Source organism: Myodes glareolus, chromosome 8, assembly GCF_982192425.1.
Source record: "Myodes glareolus chromosome 8, mMyoGla1.1, whole genome shotgun sequence".
NCBI classification, from domain to species: domain Eukaryota; kingdom Metazoa; phylum Chordata; class Mammalia; order Rodentia; family Cricetidae; genus Myodes; species Myodes glareolus.
The window spans coordinates 40,951,221-40,968,069 of NC_142033.1; the positions used below are offsets into that span (position 1 = coordinate 40,951,221).

The 16,849-nt window shown below is 42.9% G+C and overlaps 2 protein-coding genes across 15 annotated transcripts in view; one reads left to right on the forward strand and one right to left on the reverse strand.

The window, feature by feature from the left end:
- Positions 1-4,507, forward strand: part of Apbb2 (amyloid beta precursor protein binding family B member 2) — a 331,864-nt gene extending 327,357 nt beyond the window's left edge. For all 13 annotated transcript variants that reach the window (XM_085691832.2, XM_085691831.2, XM_085691825.2 and 10 more), the window contains one exon: positions 392-4,507. In XM_085691832.2, coding sequence (XP_085547958.1) covers positions 392-559 — 168 coding nt within the window. In that variant the 3' untranslated portion in view covers positions 560-4,507. The remainder of the gene's footprint in view (positions 1-391) is intronic.
- The window catches only part of Nsun7 (NOP2/Sun RNA methyltransferase family member 7), a 46,272-nt gene continuing 33,267 nt past the window's right edge, over positions 3,845-16,849 (reverse strand). For both annotated transcript variants that reach the window (XM_048461668.3, XM_048461667.3), the window contains exons 11-12: positions 8,428-8,551; positions 3,845-7,809 (exon numbers count right to left, since the gene is read on the reverse strand). In XM_048461668.3, coding sequence (XP_048317625.3) covers positions 7,213-7,809; positions 8,428-8,551 — 721 coding nt within the window. In that variant the 3' untranslated portion in view covers positions 3,845-7,212. The remainder of the gene's footprint in view (positions 7,810-8,427; positions 8,552-16,849) is intronic.

The window sequence follows — 16,849 nt, forward strand, 5'->3', positions numbered from 1 at the left end:
CTCCTTTCTCCCAGCATTCAGTTCGATTTTTTCTCACCTACCTAAGTTCTTTCCTATCAACAGGCCAGGGCAGTTTCTTTATTCACCAGTGGTATTCACAGTATACAGAGGGGAATCCCACCTCAGGGGTGGAGGGTGGTGCTGGTGCTGGTGGGGGGGGGGGGTGGTAATGGCAGTGTTGGTGGTGCTTGTGGTGGTGGTTGGTGGTGGTAATGATGGTAATAGTACTAGCAGTGGTGGCAGTAGTGCTGGTCGGGGGTTGTTGGTGGTGCTGGTGGTAGTGGTGATGAACTCCTAGATTTATGTTTAGAAGTTGGGCCATTAACTTTTGAATCCAACAACCAAGAAGAAATACTGTTGCCTAAATCGCTGCTTGCTTGTTTTATTCCAGTTGCGGTATCAGAAGTGCTTGGTAGCCAGGCCACCTTCGCAGAAAGTCCGACCTCCACCCCCGCCAGCGGACTCGGTGACCAGAAGAGTCACAACTAACGTAAAGCGAGGGGTCTTATCGCTCATTGACACATTGAAACAGAAACGCCCTGTCCCAGAAACGCCCTAGCAGCTCCGGGCTCCGGGATTCTGTCACTTTTACCCGAAGAGCAACCGTCTACACTAAAGAAGCCGACCGCTGGCCTTCCATTCCATTGCTGATGCTCTGTCTCCAGAGAACTCGTCCTTAACCAAACAGTGTTAAGACAAGCATGTGACCGCGTCTCGCTACCACCGTGTGCTATGAAAAGAAGCATGAGTTGTTTTTGTTTTCTGTTCCCGTGAGTTCCATCATGAGCAATGGAAGGTCTTTTCCTGTAAATATCGTGAGCAGGACTTCACACGCTCCGAAGGATGTGGCCACGCCCTCCCCAGAGAACTAATGCTGCGTCCGTCCGTGGAGGGAATGATCCCCAGGTTCATTTCGCTGGCCTCTTGGTTGGATCTGTCGCCAGCAACCTTGGGGTCCTTTGGCACTTTGCCTTGTTTTCAGCTTTTAAAACATTCAGACCCCGAATGTCCTGTCTATCCGAGGGACAGATACCATTGAATTCCTGTAAAAAGAACGTTTGGGTTTTAGTTTTTCATAAAAGTGAACCTGTCAGTTGACAGAAATGGCTGTTGGCATCAGCGCAGACACGAAGCAGCCACTCTTCCTCAGCGAGCTCTCCGATGCATGGACACCCCTTCATGTCTACAGCTGTTTGGGGTGCTGGGGAAAGGAAAACTTTAAAATTAACAGAAAACTAAATTTGAGGAATTAAAGTCAAGCAAAAAAAAATAGCCTTTCTTTTCAGATGGTTTTCAAACTGGTTATTTAAAAAGAGAGAGAGAGATTAACAGATTCATAATCCATTTGGGATGGGACATATTTCAAACTTCTGCCTTACGTTGTACAATGCAGCTAGAGAATTAAAGTATGCTATGGCCATTCTCCACCCACACCTGAAAATGAAATAGTCCTACACTTTCCATCCTTAGTTTGACGAGCTAATATGCAATTTAGAGTTGAGTAAATGTCATTTATATCTCTGTCACACACTATGATTTTAGATCTCATTGTGTGATTCTTGTTAGTTCCCATCCTGGAGGTAAATGTCCTCCTAGGATTCCCTCTCTGCCACAAGCTTTTGCTGTGCTTTTTGTCCAGAAAGCTGGCTAGCCTTCATACAGTGTCCATGGCAACAAATTTAAGTTGTACTTTTCTTGAACTTACGTATTTAATGTTAAGAAATTTGGTAAGACTTGACTAGATATGTTTTAAAACTTCTATTTTTCCATTTTACTTTCAAAAGATTTAATTTTTTCTTATCTGAGCACAATATACAAAGAAATAATGGGTTGTTTGATAGCATTTCCCAAATATCATTTTCTTGCCTCTTTTTATGTAGCTAAGAAACCTAACTATAAAAATACACAAATTTAGACTCTTGCTGACATTATTTTAAAAGGAGGTTGCAAAGATCAATCTTATATTACTCTTGTGTACTTTTTTAATGTCAAAATTAATATCGCTATAAAAGTGATGCTTTGTGTTTATGCGCTGCTCTGCGGATGTCAGAATGCTTTCCACAGTTTTATCACAGTCGAGCCTTACAAGGTAGGAAAGGTACCAAACTCACTGAAGAAATCAAATACACTGGGTTTTGTACCAAGAGGCTAAGTGGCCAAGGATCTCACCCAAGTTCTTGAGAGCCCGAACCAGGACCACGTGTCCCAGGTTTTGCCACCTTATGCCTCTTCCACACAGTCAGGAAGACCTTTCACAGATGACTGTAGGTCCATACACAGTACAGATAATGAAATACTATCAGGCAGTTTCAGAATTCCCAAGTGTGTTAAAGAAAACATCCAGTTTGTCTACACAGTGGCATTTATTGTTAAGACCATTGTCCTTTCTTGGTCCAGGACTGTGTTCCTCAGTCGTGTTGTAGAGGACAAGTGTCTGACCTCAGCAGCCTTTCCGAGCCGAGGTTTTCTAGATATTACATTACTTGTGTAGAAACCTTCCCGACTGTGGCACTTAGCAGCCGCAGACTGCGTTGAAGTGAGAGTGTTCCACCTGTGGGTCCTCAGAAAACCCATGGAGTCAGATGCAGAGAACCTGGGCCGGTTTCTGGCACCCACACACTACAATACAAGTGATGTTCCTTGAGAAAAAAATGCATTAATACTTGGTGCCAACTTGCATACTAGCTGAAGTAACTAGTGCCATCTGAGAGATTTCTTATTGTGCCCAGAGAAAAACTGTCCAGAATCTAGTTACGGTCTCTCATTTTGAGCTTCATGGTGAAATGTTTTAATGCACTCCACCTCAAAACTCTAAAGTAATCCATGTTTCTATAGGACGTCTCCACCCAAACCCTGTTCGTCTTTAAGACCTACATTTCTTTGTTTTCAGGATCAAGAATACTGAGCTAGCTTTAAGTAGCAAACTGATTTATATATGCAATTTTAGGACTCAGTAAGAGGAGTGATAGTCTTACACAGGAGAAAACTCTTACTGCGGCTGTTTTGTTTTGAAAATAGCTTTGCCTACTAAATGCAGGTTGATTTTTGTAAAATGAGTTATGTTAAACAGTGTATTCAAACAACTTTCTGCCATGGCCAAAAAGTATGTATGAAAGTATGTTTGCATTTGTTTGTGAAAGGATGCCAGTGTTTTACCTGAGATCTGAGTGACTTCAGTTATCTATGCATTCTTTAGATCCGGGATTCGGGAACAGGCAGCCGTGTTCACTAAGCCTTGTGTGTCTTAGCATTTTTTTAATTAACTTGTTAAATACAGCTTAAAATATTTTTATTTTATTTATTCTATTTTTACTGAAATATGGCGCATTATTGTGTTAATGTATTCTCTTTCCTGGGTATAACGTCAGTTACCTGGGCCTAATTAATCTCAGTGAACTACATCGCCTACAAGGTGGTTTTGTAATGATTTGTAGTCACATTTTTATTGGAATATGTAGAAGCAAGGGCAGAATGCTTAAAGTTCCTTTTATTTTTTAAAAGCAACTAGGTAGGAGTGCTCTGCCCACCTTCCCTGTGCTCCGGGGTGGCATCACCACAGTAGCCAACAAGCTTCTGGCTAAGACCATGTCTTTGTAGATAGACTAAGGCACTGTGCGGTGCTCTGTTTTTATATCCTTCCCAACCTGCGTGACGTCATCAAAGAGCTACACAGCCATCCACGTGCCCTTTGTTTCCACCTGGATTCAGGATCACCCATGGCTAATTAGAACCATTGTTTCATTTGTTGGTCTGTCTGTCTCACTGCATGAAGGGACATTAGACCCCTTTCCATTAAAACAAATTCTTGGTGATACAACTGTTAGCACGGCTACTTTTTTTAAAAAAAAAAAAATACACATTAGGCATTTAAGAGGGGCACAGAACAAACCACTCAGAACAGGACCACTTATGTGTAGCCCCAAAGCTTCCCTTACTGTAGCGCACACTCCCTGTATGAGCAATGCAACGCGACATTTCACAAACCACGTGGGAAAATGTCTCCCTAACATTAGCACAATTTAATCAAGCCAAAAGCCCTCGAGTTGGCCGGGTTCAACCTAACCTCCTAACATCCGACATGCTCAGAACCAGTAAGAAAGCAATTGAACTTGTTTCGGCAAACTGGGGGTGTGGCTCAGTGGTAGAGCGCTTGCGTAAGATGTGCAGGGCTCTGAGCTTAAGCCTCGGAACCATGAAGGGGGGGGGGGGTTGCACGTCAAGGCAAAGGTCTTGGCTTGCACCAACTGAGAGCATTGCCAGGCAGCCACATCAGCCGCTTCCTCCTAAAAGGACATCTTGTTTTCTTTCTGATGCCTTTTGCTGTTGACCACGTTTGCACATTTAAATGTAAGATGTTGTGAGAATAAATGGAGCTGCGTACAAGGTCTGCCTCATTTATCTGCCGGCACGGCCACATCTATGAGAAACAGATGCAAACCTAGTATCTCTACAGTAGTTATTTTATTTTTGTATTATTCTTACTTCAAATTAAACTTTTTAAAAATCATTTTAGTAATGTAAGATTCTGCTTTCATTAGTGTTTGCATTTCCCACTTGGTGAGAGTGGGCGGGTGACTTTAAGGAATTGCTCTTCCCTAACTCTTCGGTCAGTGAAGAGCTGGCGTTCTGGACACAGAAGCCCATCGAGTCATCAGCTGGGATTCTTTGTAAGCAGTCTCATAGGGTTAAGGCATGTCAGCGTGCACACAAAGTCTGCCTTTCCTTCCTGTAAGGATCGGGAATGGAAGTGGGCAGTGCATTAAATCCAGAATGAAAGAGAGAGTCAGTTGGGTCTGGTTTTAACTCCCTGGTAAACAGAAGACGAGTAATTAAAAGTATGTGCCCAAGTTGTTCATTTGCTGTGTCATGTTGTCTTGTCTTTGAGATCAGTCTTGCTACGTAAGCCAGACTGGCCTTGAATTCATGCCGATCCTCCTGCCCCAGCCTCCTGAGTACTGGGATTGCAGACGTGTACAGACGTGTGCCACCACATTCTGCCTCCCCTTGTGCTGCTCAAGACAGTAACTCTCAAGGAGCAGCATTTCATCTTGCTTCCAGGGGTTTTACACTGGTAATAGTTTTGGGTAAAAATCTGAATTTGTTTAGACTCTGGGCTCAATCCCCAGTTCCACAAAGTAAATAAACTGTTACTGTGGTATTAAATACTAGTGGTTTGATGGTTTGTTTTTTTTTTACTTTGCAACACTTTAAGAAACTCAAGAAAGTAAAATTCAGATGAAAAGGCAGTGTGACCAGCAGTCTGCACTAGAGTTTTCTCGTGTTGTTCCTACCCTGCTTTCCTTCTCACTTTACCAGTAATTAACTGATCCTGGCTTTCCAAGAAGGTTGCCAAAGAAGGGCACACAAGCTTAGTAGATGAGTGGGTCCCTTGAGAATCTCCTCGAATGTACAGAGAGGAAGCGAGTTCAGTGCCGAGCTGCAAATGAGGAGACTCTGAAGTGGCTGCCAGTGGCGACGGAACCACGCGCTGCTAGAGAGTATCCTGAGCTTCTATAAGGCAAAGAGTTGATCCAGAAAATACACTTGAAAATAAAGATCTCAAATCAGGTGGAATGGTTTTCAGCCTGAGCTCCCATTGCTGGGCTGGAATGGCAGCTCCCCTCTCAATGGTGGTAAATTAGGCTGCCCCTCGAAACATAAAGACCTGCATGTTTTCTGTCTCAGTAGCCTACCTAGGCAATGGAAGCAGTGTGAGGTTGTGGCCTGCAGGTCTGGCGATGGCCACTGGCACCTGATCCATGCTGACCACGGGCTTGACCACGGAGTCGCAGCCCAGCCCAGACAGGCTCTTTCAGTTCAGCTCAGGCAAGCCGAAACTGGGAAAGAACCATTCTGCCTGTTTCCTAAGTTCTGTGTGTTTTAAGAGTCATAACTGACGAGAATTCTCTGGAATATAAATATAAGTAAGCCTCTTGAAGCATAAGCTCATTTTCTTGACTCACAGATTTTAATGAAAAGATAAGAATCTTTGGCTGAAAGAAAACTGCTCTGAGAACCCACCAATCCTTTGTCCTTCCCACTTCAAGCTGAAGCACACCGAGCCCAGTCTGCTGACACGGCCACCGAAACTGAGCCTTTAGCGCTCACCCGTGCTCCTCCACAGCTGAATTCTGAAGATAAAGCTTTACATTCAAACGCCAAATGTGTCAAAACTCTTTAAAAATAAGATTTTTAGTCATAACTTTATTTAATGTCAAACAATTTCTGTTGCCATGATGAAAAAAATCAGACCCAGAAATGATAATCATGTCAATATTGGTAGACAATTGTTAATATAGCTAAGAGTAATTGACATTTAATGTATGAACATAGTGCTACAATATATTGTAACTGTGCATCAGAAATGAGTTACCAAGGTTTGAGCACTGTGTGCCATCAAAATGACTTGTACATTTGGCTGTGTCACCTGATCTTTGCATAGAATCAGAAATCTTTGTGTTTTCCAATGATACATTGCTTGTGTTCAACAGTTAGACCTCTTTCTCAGAACAAGAATCCTTAGGTAGAAATTGGCTCGCTGTCCTTTTCCCAACAATGTTTGGTATAAACAGAAGGAAGGGATTGTTGTGTGCAGTTTACTCAGGATTCTGGAAGTTCTCCAGAAACATTGTTTTCTGTATGGCCATCTGGACTGCGCACACCTGGTACTGGGCTTCCCACCCCTAGTCAAAGCTCAGTCCATTGCAGAACCTTCTGGCATGCCCTGTTTTGGGAACAGTGGGGTGCTAAAGGGAAAAACTGGCTTCAACTGGGATCCCAGAGGTTTCAAGCACAGTGACTTCCTGGCTAAGGAGCAGGGTCAGATTCCTGGCTGGAGCTGGGGCAGGCAGGAGAGGAAGGACACCATTCTTTGTAGCTGAGGACTTTCTACCAGGCCCTCAATGTAGTGTGCAGAGAAGCCTGCTGGGAGGCACTCTGCCCACTTCAGGGAAGCCAGCTGCTTAGTCCACACTCCCTGCCAGGAGGGAGACAAGGTCTGCCAGCTGATCAGTCTGCAACTGGGCATCCTAAAACACATTAGCACTGAGCTGGTGACGCGACACCTTCACTTGCTCCCTCCATCACTGCTTCTTATCTGTCTTCATTCTCTGGAGGTAAAGTCCCAGGGGAAGATACTAAGTGACCAAAAGCCCCAGTAATAGTGTTGGAAAGGAAAGAAATCCCAGCCAGCCTGTAGGAAGGGCCACACAGTCAAAGCCATGGCCTGGGATGCCTGACACAGGAGGAAGGTGTGCTTTCCTTAGCCTTCTCCCCTTTCCTGGGTGCTGATGATGTCACGTAGCTGTGCCTGCCGGCCTTTGATCCGACCAAGCGATAGTAGACGTGGTTTGCTGGCATCTGAGCTCGGGCCCCCTGGGAATTCGAGAGTGGGAACATCACTGGAGGCAAAACAATCTCAACGGACTTCAGAGGAAACACTTTGCCTTCTGGCCTTCGTCTTAAGGTCACCTGCCTTTCTTCTGGCCTGGAAGAGTAAGTGGTCAGTAAAGAATTGGTGGCAGGCTTGGGTTTTCTGACCTGGAAGACACTGTTTGACGGGAGAGCTGTTTTAGTTGTTACTGGCTCGCCTCGGGAAGTACTCGCTTTACTTTCTTGACTTACGAACTCGGTGATTGTCATTTGAATGCCATTGTTGTCATTAGCAGGAGCTTTGGACAGTGATGTTTTGGATTTCTTCCTCTTCTTCTCCCGTTTGGATGTCTTCCCAACCTCAACCCCATCCAGAAGACCTTTGGCGGCAGCTCGGGCCAGAACATCCTTCACGGACACTGTCTCGGATGGGTCTCGCTGCAATGAAAACAGCAACTGTTAATACGAGGGCGGGAGGGCGCCATCAGTGCACAGATTTTTAAATATTTGTCAGTGATTTAGTGAAAATTAAAACATACTAAAGTAAATGTTTTTTAGGCCTTACTCCCTAACATAACTCATAAACCCCAGAAATAACTTTTTTCGTAGTTCAACTTCCTCATTTTCAAACCTCATAAGAATTACCCTGCTTATTTCTTATACACTAAGGAAGATACACTAGGCAGTTGGCAAACTGCTGGAAGAGGTGGGGTGGAGGGCAAGCCAAAGAGGAAGACTGAGAAGCATGGAGAGCAGAGGCTGCGCTGTGCCGCGATAACCCTGCTCCTGCCCTCCAGCCATGGGTTGGCTCCTGGGCATGCATACACTGGGCGCAGTGACACAAACTGGGGAGCGGAGGCCAGGGAAACAAAAGTTCAAGGGCATAGCTAGCTACATAGCACACAAGGCCAGCTCTTGGGCTACACAAGACCCTATATTTATATTTGTATAAATACAAGCAGCCATGGCAAAATAGCCATGAAGTGGGTTCCAGTAAAGAGAGTTTGTTGTCTTCGATTTCAAAGTATGTCATGCATTAGGATTTTTCTCCCTTACCTCTCTTGTTAAAATAGAAAGAAAGCAACCATTGGTAACATCAGATGGTTCCAATCTAAAGAACTTGTCCACAGACAGTTGTATTTCCCTCAGGGAGCACAGCGGGAGAACAGGAGGACTGAGTCTGCATGGAGAAAAGAAACATCCAACAGCTAAAATAACAGTGTATCCAAGAGAGGAGAGGGTATTCTTCAACTCTTATTTTCTGTTTTGACAATCACTTAAATAAAAATCTCAAATAAGAAAAAACGCTAACACTGTCTTCCCCCAGATTTTAAGTTGAAAGCCCAATATTTCATGTTAGCTCATAATTTATTATATTTCCAAAGTCTAAGTAACTGCCGAGAAGAAGCTCTTAGCAAGCCAAAAGCCTCTCTAAGGATTAGCATGCGTGAAAACAGGTGAGCGCAGCAGTCACATGACAGATGTAGACTCCAGGACTGGAGACGCAACTCAGAGGGTAGTGTGTTCCCCTGACACACAGGAAGCCATGGCTTGGCTCCTGAGCACTGCAAAAACTGGGCAGTGACACAGACTCGGGAGTAGAGACAGGAGGAACAGAAGTTTCAAGGTCATAGCATGTACAAGGCCAGCTCCTGGGCTACCAAAAGACCCTGACTCCAAGTAAACAAGCAACAACACAGAACACCCAGCAGGGCTGGTGAGCATTCAATGCCAGGACAAACATGCAGAAGACCCAAACTGACTCCCAAGTTGTCCTCTGACCACCATATAGTCTATGACTTGTGCACGCGTGTGCACGTGCACACACACACACACACATACACACAAAATTTAAGACTACACAATACAGACACACACACACACACACAAAGTTCAAGGTCATTTCAACTATATAGTGAGTTTGAAGCCAGTCTAAAATTCATGAGAGCCTGTGTCACCAAAAGAAGCATATAATAAAGACTTTCTAACACAAATAGAAAAACTTTAACTATTAACATGTTTATAAGTATATTTTTCATTTAATATCATTTATAAATAATATTCTTATGTTCCTATTACGTTGATATTAATGTTTATATTATGTTGTTAAACAATATGATTTTGTCATTATATATGACGGCTGTACTCACTTATCTTCATAACATACATTTTCATATTTAGGGGCTGGAATATATCTAATCGAAACAAATACTTCTCATATGAATTAAAGCATCAGGAATACTTCATTTTGTCCATAGTGAAATCCAAAGCCAATTTAAAATTTATATTTATTTCATTATTTGCCTACTGGGTGCAAAACTCATGAACAGAACTGTAACTCACTTCATTTACACCATTGGAAAATAAATCGGCTTACAATAAATAAGACCAACAATGAACACTGTCACAAGTAGAGACAGATCCTATGGGACGGTAACCATGGGAGAATGCAGAGAGAAGCCTTCACAGAAGTGGGGTACCAATGCTGCACCCCAATGAAGAGAGAGCAGTTTCTAAGCTAGAGGCAAGGGTGGGCGGAACAGAGAGTGAGGAAGAGCGCAGGCAACCTGAGAATCACACTGTGCCCAGCAAGGATTCCCATGTAGCTGGGGCAACAGCTGTGTCACTTGGGAAAGGGGCAGACATACATGACCTCAAATGACTCTAGAGTTCTGGGATCAAAGGCACTAAGTACCACTCCGAGTCTACGATTGTTTAAGCTGACATGATGCAATAGTTAGTTGACTGTCCCACATTGGACCTCAGGTGTCAGGTACACTCAAAACACTAATACATTAAAATATTGTTCAAAATTACCCTCGGGATTTCTGTATAAGAAGCATACAGACTGTAAGTGAATTCTGTGCATAGACTTGCATTTCATCCCCACCCCAGTACCTCATGTATGCACAAATATTCCACTGATAAACTGCTGGCATCTAGTAGAGTGCCTGGCACATACTAGGTATTCAATATATAATTGTTTAAAATGCTATTACATTTAGTTACACTCGTGCATCTAGTGGTGGTAGTAATTCATAAATGGGACTAAACAAATCATCTTCCAGAAATTGACCCTACAAAATAGTTTCTGAGTTCTAGTTTATAGCCTATTTCTTTAAATACAATATATTATCACACACAGAGTCTTGTTTGCCTCTGATCTAGGTGGCGACATTTGAGGTTTTTTTTTTTTAATTGATAATTTGAGAATTTGGGTTTATAACTGATCTTGGAATGGATGAAAATCTTTGAAGATGCTGGGGTAGAGTGAGTATATTTTGCAAATGAAAAGTGTAAATTTGGGAAGGCACAGAATAGACTGTTGTGCGATGAACAGCAGCCCCCCCCCCCCGAAAAAATTTAAGTCCACTCAAACCTTCAAGATGAGACCTTATTGGAGAATAGATCCACTTGGAGGGAAGGAACCCCAAATCTAATACAGGAGTTCCTGTAAGAAAAGAAAGATACTAGAACACACAGGGGAGGGGCCGCATGGAAACAGAAGCAGAGACTCAGCTGTCAGCTAAATGCCAAGGATTGCCAGCAACTACCAAACGCGTGGCACAATCTTCACCGCAGGCTCTACAAGGAACTAACCCTGTCAACACCTTCCTAGAGATTTTGGACCTCCAGAACCATGCATGAATAAATACCAGTAAAGGAAAAGGTTCAAGTTTTTAATGAAAAAACATTTAAAACTGAAATAGCGAGGGAGGCAGGATGTGGTCCCGATGCTCAGGCTCCAGTACGGGAAAAGAAGGGAAGAAGGAAGGAAAGGGGCAGGAAGAATAGAAAAAGAAAAAATAAGCCATTATGTGAAATATTTGTAATTTATATTAAGACATAAACTCTTAATATATGACAAAATATTAAAAGATTAATATCCATTTGGAAAGCAGCTAAGTAAAATTAATAATCATGGGGTTTTTTTTTTGTTTGGTTTGGTTTGGTTTGGTTTTTTGAGACAGGGTTTCTCTGTAGCTTTGGAGCCTGTCCTGGAACTAGCTCCTGTAGACCAGGTTGGTCTCAAACTCACAAAGATCCACCTGCCCCTGCCTCCCGGGTGCTTGGGATGAAAGGCATGCGCCAACAATGCCTGGCAATCATGGTAATTTAAAATTATTGACTACTTTCTTTGGGACCGCCAGCCCCCAAATAATGACATGGAGATTTATTATTGATTATGAAAGCTTGGCCCTTAGCTTCAGTTCTTGCCTCCAGTTCTTACAATTTAAGTTAGCCTATTTCTATTCCTCTATGTTCTGCTGTGTGGTTTTTGACCTCCCCTCCATTTGGCACATCCAACTTCCTCAGTGTCTCACTGGTGACTCCTATGCACCTAAATTCATCCCCATGAGTTCCTCTCTGTGCCCAGAAGTCCTGCCTAAACTCTCCTGCCTTGCTATTGGTCATTCAGGCTTTTGTTTGTTTGTTTTTCCAAGATAGGGTTTCTCTGTAGCTTTGGAGCCTGTCCTGGAATTCACTTATAGACCAGGCTGGCCTCGAACTCACAGAGATCCATTTGTGTGCCTCCCAAATGTTGAGATTAAAGGCAGGTACCACCATGCCCGGCCCCCAGGTTTTTATAGACCAATCAGGTGCCTTAGGCAGGCAAGGTAAAACAGCGACACATCTTCACACAGTGTGATAAAATATCCTGCACCATCTCTGGGCCAAGTACTGCTCATGTGTTAAATATGCTCAACTGCAACAAAGACCTGCTGAGGTAGGGCTGGAAAGATGGCTCAGGGGTTAAAAGCACTGACTGCTCTTCTGGAGGTCCTGAGTTCAAATCCCAGCAACCACATGGTGGCTCACATCCATCTGTAATGAGATCTGGTACCCTCGTCTGGCCTGCAGGCATACATGGAGACTGAACACTGTGTACATAATAAATAAATAAATCTTTAAAAGAAAAGAAAGACTTGCTGAGATAAATCATAGCAGTATCCTGTAGTACACCCCAATCTCCCGATTCTCCACTCCCAGTGTCCTTTCTCACTTAACTGTCACTATCTTATTTAGTACAAGATGGAAATTTCTAGGGAGGTAAACAAAGGGACAACCCAAGAATGTGGCTTACTTCTCTCATACCAATGCAGAGTTTGAGTAAGTGTGTTTGTTTGTTGTGACAAGGTCTCTCTGTATGTATTGGCTGGTTTTGTGTGTCAACTTGACACAAGCTAGAGTCATCAGAGATGAGGGAGCCTCACTTGAGGAAATGCCTCCATGAGATTCAGCTGTAAGGCATTTTCTCATTTAGTGACCAATGGGGGAGGGCCCAGCCCAGGGTGGTGCTGTCCCTGGACTGGTAGCCCTAGGTGCTATAGGAAAGCAGTGTGAGCCAGGTGGTGGTGGTGCTTGCCTTTTAATCCCAGCACTGGGAAGGCAGAGGCAGGTGGATCTCTGTGAATTTGAGGCCAGCTTGGTCTACAGAACAAGTTCCAGGACAGGCTCCAAAGTTACACAGGGAAACCCTGTCTTGGAAAGCAAAAAGAAACAAACAAAACAAACAAACAAACAAACAAACCAAAAAACAAAAAACAGAAGGAATGCAGGCTGAGCAAGCCATGTGGAACAAGTCAGTAAGCAACACTGCTCCACGGCCTCTGCATCAGCTCCTGCCTCCAGGATCCTGTCCTGTTTGAGTTCCTGTCCTGACTTCTTTCAGTGATGAACAGCAATGCAGAAGTGTCAGCCAAAAAACCCCTTTCCTCCTCAACTTGCTTTCTGGTCATGGTGTTTTGTTGCAGCAATAGAAACCCTAACTAAGACACAATGTAGCCCAGGTTGTTGTGGAACCGGAAGCGTCCTGTCTCAGCTTCATTGGCGATGGAATTACAGATGGCCCCACTGGACTTGCTCCGTGAGTGCTGGGATCTGAACTGTGCTGCTCGTGGCTGCCCACCAAGCCCTCTTAACCACTGAGCTCTCTCTCCAGCCCAAGGTAGGGATTTGCAAGATGGTGTCGGAGTCTGTGAAGCTCTGCTCTTGAATTTCAGACCCAATTTTCCTCTTTCCTACTTCCCTCTCCAGTTTGTATTGTAAAATAGCCACCTAGGTATTCACTTTCATAAGTGTGTTCTCCACAGCTTCAAAAAGGCCGGGTGTGGGCAAGGAGATGAGTTGTTCCTGTGCGGTACGTTTCCCTTTTCTATTAGAGAGGGTGAGTGTGTTTGCTCACTGCCTGCCTGGTGATGAGTGGGTTCTAGCAGAGATCTCTTCGGTTTTTGTCAACTACTCCCTAAAGAAAGAGGTTCTTTTATTAATTCTTATAATTTCTTCTATTCATTTTTAATCTTTATTTTTATGTATCTTAGATTAAAATTTATAAGCCACAAAATCGTATTAACGTGTTCATTTGAATCAAAGAATAAAATAAGACTTCTCTGACAAGGTAAATTTGATTTTGAAAATGAAAGCTAGTTTTATAAAACAAGTAAGAAATTTATCATTTTCATAGGTCAAATAACAAAGTTTACTGGAAGTCTAAATATTAATAGATTTTTTTGTATTAAGAGGAACATATTTAAAACCTACATATATTATTTTAGAAATAATAAATATTCTGGGAAAATATATTTTACAACTATCTAATTTATAATGAAAAATGTTAGATGCAACTTTAGAGTTATTAAAACTCCACAGAGTTATTAGAACTCTATAGTTAATAAAATTCTATATAAATTTATTAGTGTAAATTTTTTTTAAAAAATGTTTGATGGCTTCTATTCTAGAATCCCATTCTCAACTCCCTACACTGTGATGCTCAGTCAGTAACTGGAAACACGTGTGACCTCAGATATTTCTAAATTGGTAAATGTAAGTTTAGCAGCAAGGAAAGTGAATCTTCTTGCCCTTCAGATTAGTAAAGATATAAGTCTAATAGAACCCAGCATATATAAAGCCACAGGAAACCGATTTGGAGGAGTGACTATTTGGGGCACTGGAGACTCAGCATGTAAGAGCATTTGCTACTCTTGAAGGGAACCAGGTCCAGTTTCCAGCTCAGAACCATCTAAACTTCATTCCAGACTCTGTTCTGGTCTCTGTCAGCACCAGGCACACATGTGGTACACATATACACATGCAGCTGAACCCTCACATACACAAAATAAATATTTTGTTTGTTTGTTGTTTTTGGAGACAAGGTTTCTCTGTGTAACAACCCAGGCTGTCCTGAAACTCATTTGTTAGACCAGGCTGGCCTTGAACTCACAGAGATCTGCCTACCTCTGCCTCCCGAGTGCTGGGATTAAAAGTGTGCACCACCACTGCCCAGCAAAATAAATAAAATTTTAAGCCATTGTTTTCTTGGATTATTTCTTGGCAATGACAATTAGCAATAAACTATGCACATTCTTTTGCACTAGAAAAATCTAGACTATAAATCAAACTTTAAAAAATGGTTATACCTATGGGCTGGAGAGGTGGCTCAGAAGATAAGAGCACTGGCTGCTTTCCAGAGGTCCTGAGTTCAATTCCCAGCAACCACATGGTGGCTCATAACCATCTGTGATGAGATCTGGTGCCCTCTTCTGGCCCACAGGGATACATGCAGGCAGAATATTGTATATATAATAAATGTTTTTTAAAAATATTTATTTATTTATCTATCTATTTATTTATTATGTATACAATATTCTGTCTGTGTATATACCTGCTGGCCAGAAGAGGGCACCAGACCTCATTATAGATGGTTGTGAGCCACCATGTGGTTGCTGGGAATTGAACTCAGGACCTTTGGAAGATTAGGCAATGCTCTTAACCTCTGAGCCATCTCTCCAGCCCAATAAATAATTTTAAAAAAAAAGAAAAAAATGGTTATACCTAAAAAGTTCTTCTAAAAATATTTGTTTTATATATAAATGCTTAAATATAAGTATGTGCACTGCATTCATTCAGAAGTCCATGGAAATCAGAAGAAGGAACTGGAGTTACATGTGAGCCACTATGTGCATGCTGGGAACTAGACTTGGTCTTAAATACTGCGCCACTTCTCCTTCCTAAGACATCTTTTTAGGTTAATACTTCTAACACAAGAGATTGATGTGTGTCCATGTTTGTGTATGTACAGGGATGGGGGTATGTGTCCAGCATGCATCCGTGGAGGGAGGCCAGAGATTGATGCTTGCCTCTGTTGGCCTCCACTTGACTCTTGAAGGAGTCAAGTGAACTGAACCAGGAGTTCACTGGTTGGCAAGACCGGCTGGCCAACAAAATCGTGAGCTCTTCCTGCCCCCATCTTGTCCCCCTACCCACCAGGCCTGTGCTGGGATTATGGGCGTCGGCAGCTATTCACGTCTCTTTACAAGGGTGCTGTAAGGATCCAAACTCAGGTCCTTGGGCTTGCACGCCATTCCCTCTGCTCATTGAGCCATCTACCCAGCCTACACAGGAGATTTTAGTAAGCAAGGAATTTACATAGGCCTACAGTCAACATCATGGTAGGTCAAGTCCAAACTGAACTAATTATTTGGGGACTAGTAAGAGGAAATCAAAGCAACTGGTGGGTGACTGGATTAGATGGCATGTGATATTTAACTCCATTCTAAATTCACCACGTGGGGCATTACTAAATGATTCTTAGGCTAGTTAAATGGCTCGGTGGTTAAGGGTGCCTGCCACCAAGTCTAACGGCCTAATGACCTGAGTTTGATACCCAGGACCCACATGGTGAAAGGAGAGAACCATATCCTACAAGTTGTCTTCTGACCTCCACGTGCACACTGTGGCACATGTATACAACACACACATACAGCAAATAAATCTAATTTTAAAAACTAAATGATTATATTAGACCATATCGTATATCTCCCTAAGGCAGTGCATGGTTACTTTTAACGGCATCCACAAGTAGTTCCGAGCTTCTCAAATGCCTGCTCTCCAACTGGAGCTTAAATCTCAGACCAATTTAAAGTGTGAATTACTGTCTCAGTCTTTAAATTTAAGTTGTACCTTTTTATAATACATATAAATTAATAGTGCCTCATGGGGACAGAAAGCAAAGGTCACTTCTCCTTTGCTGTATCATATTCTCAAAACTCTTACCCCTAATAAACCAGGAACCATCCATGTACAACCACTGATTTGGATGTGACCCTGTGTAACCAGCAGCTCTTTGTCAACAGGTGGTAATTTAGCTCCTACGGCACTCGGTCTCTCAGGACATGTGATTCACTGTCAGCTACTGTGCTGGCTAGTTTTATGTCAACTTAACACAAACCAGAGTCGTCTGAAAGGGACCTTCAATTGAGAAAGAAAATACTTCCGTAAGATCCAACTGTAGGACATTTTCTTAATCATGATTGATGGGGAAGGGCCCAGCCCAGTGTGGGTGGTGCCATCCCTGGGTTCTATAAGAAGGTGGGCCAAGCAAGCGATAGGAAATAGTCCAGAAAGCAGCACCCTCCATGGCCTCTGCATCAGCTCCTGCCTCCTGGTTCCTGTCCTGTCTGAGTTCCTGTCCTGACTT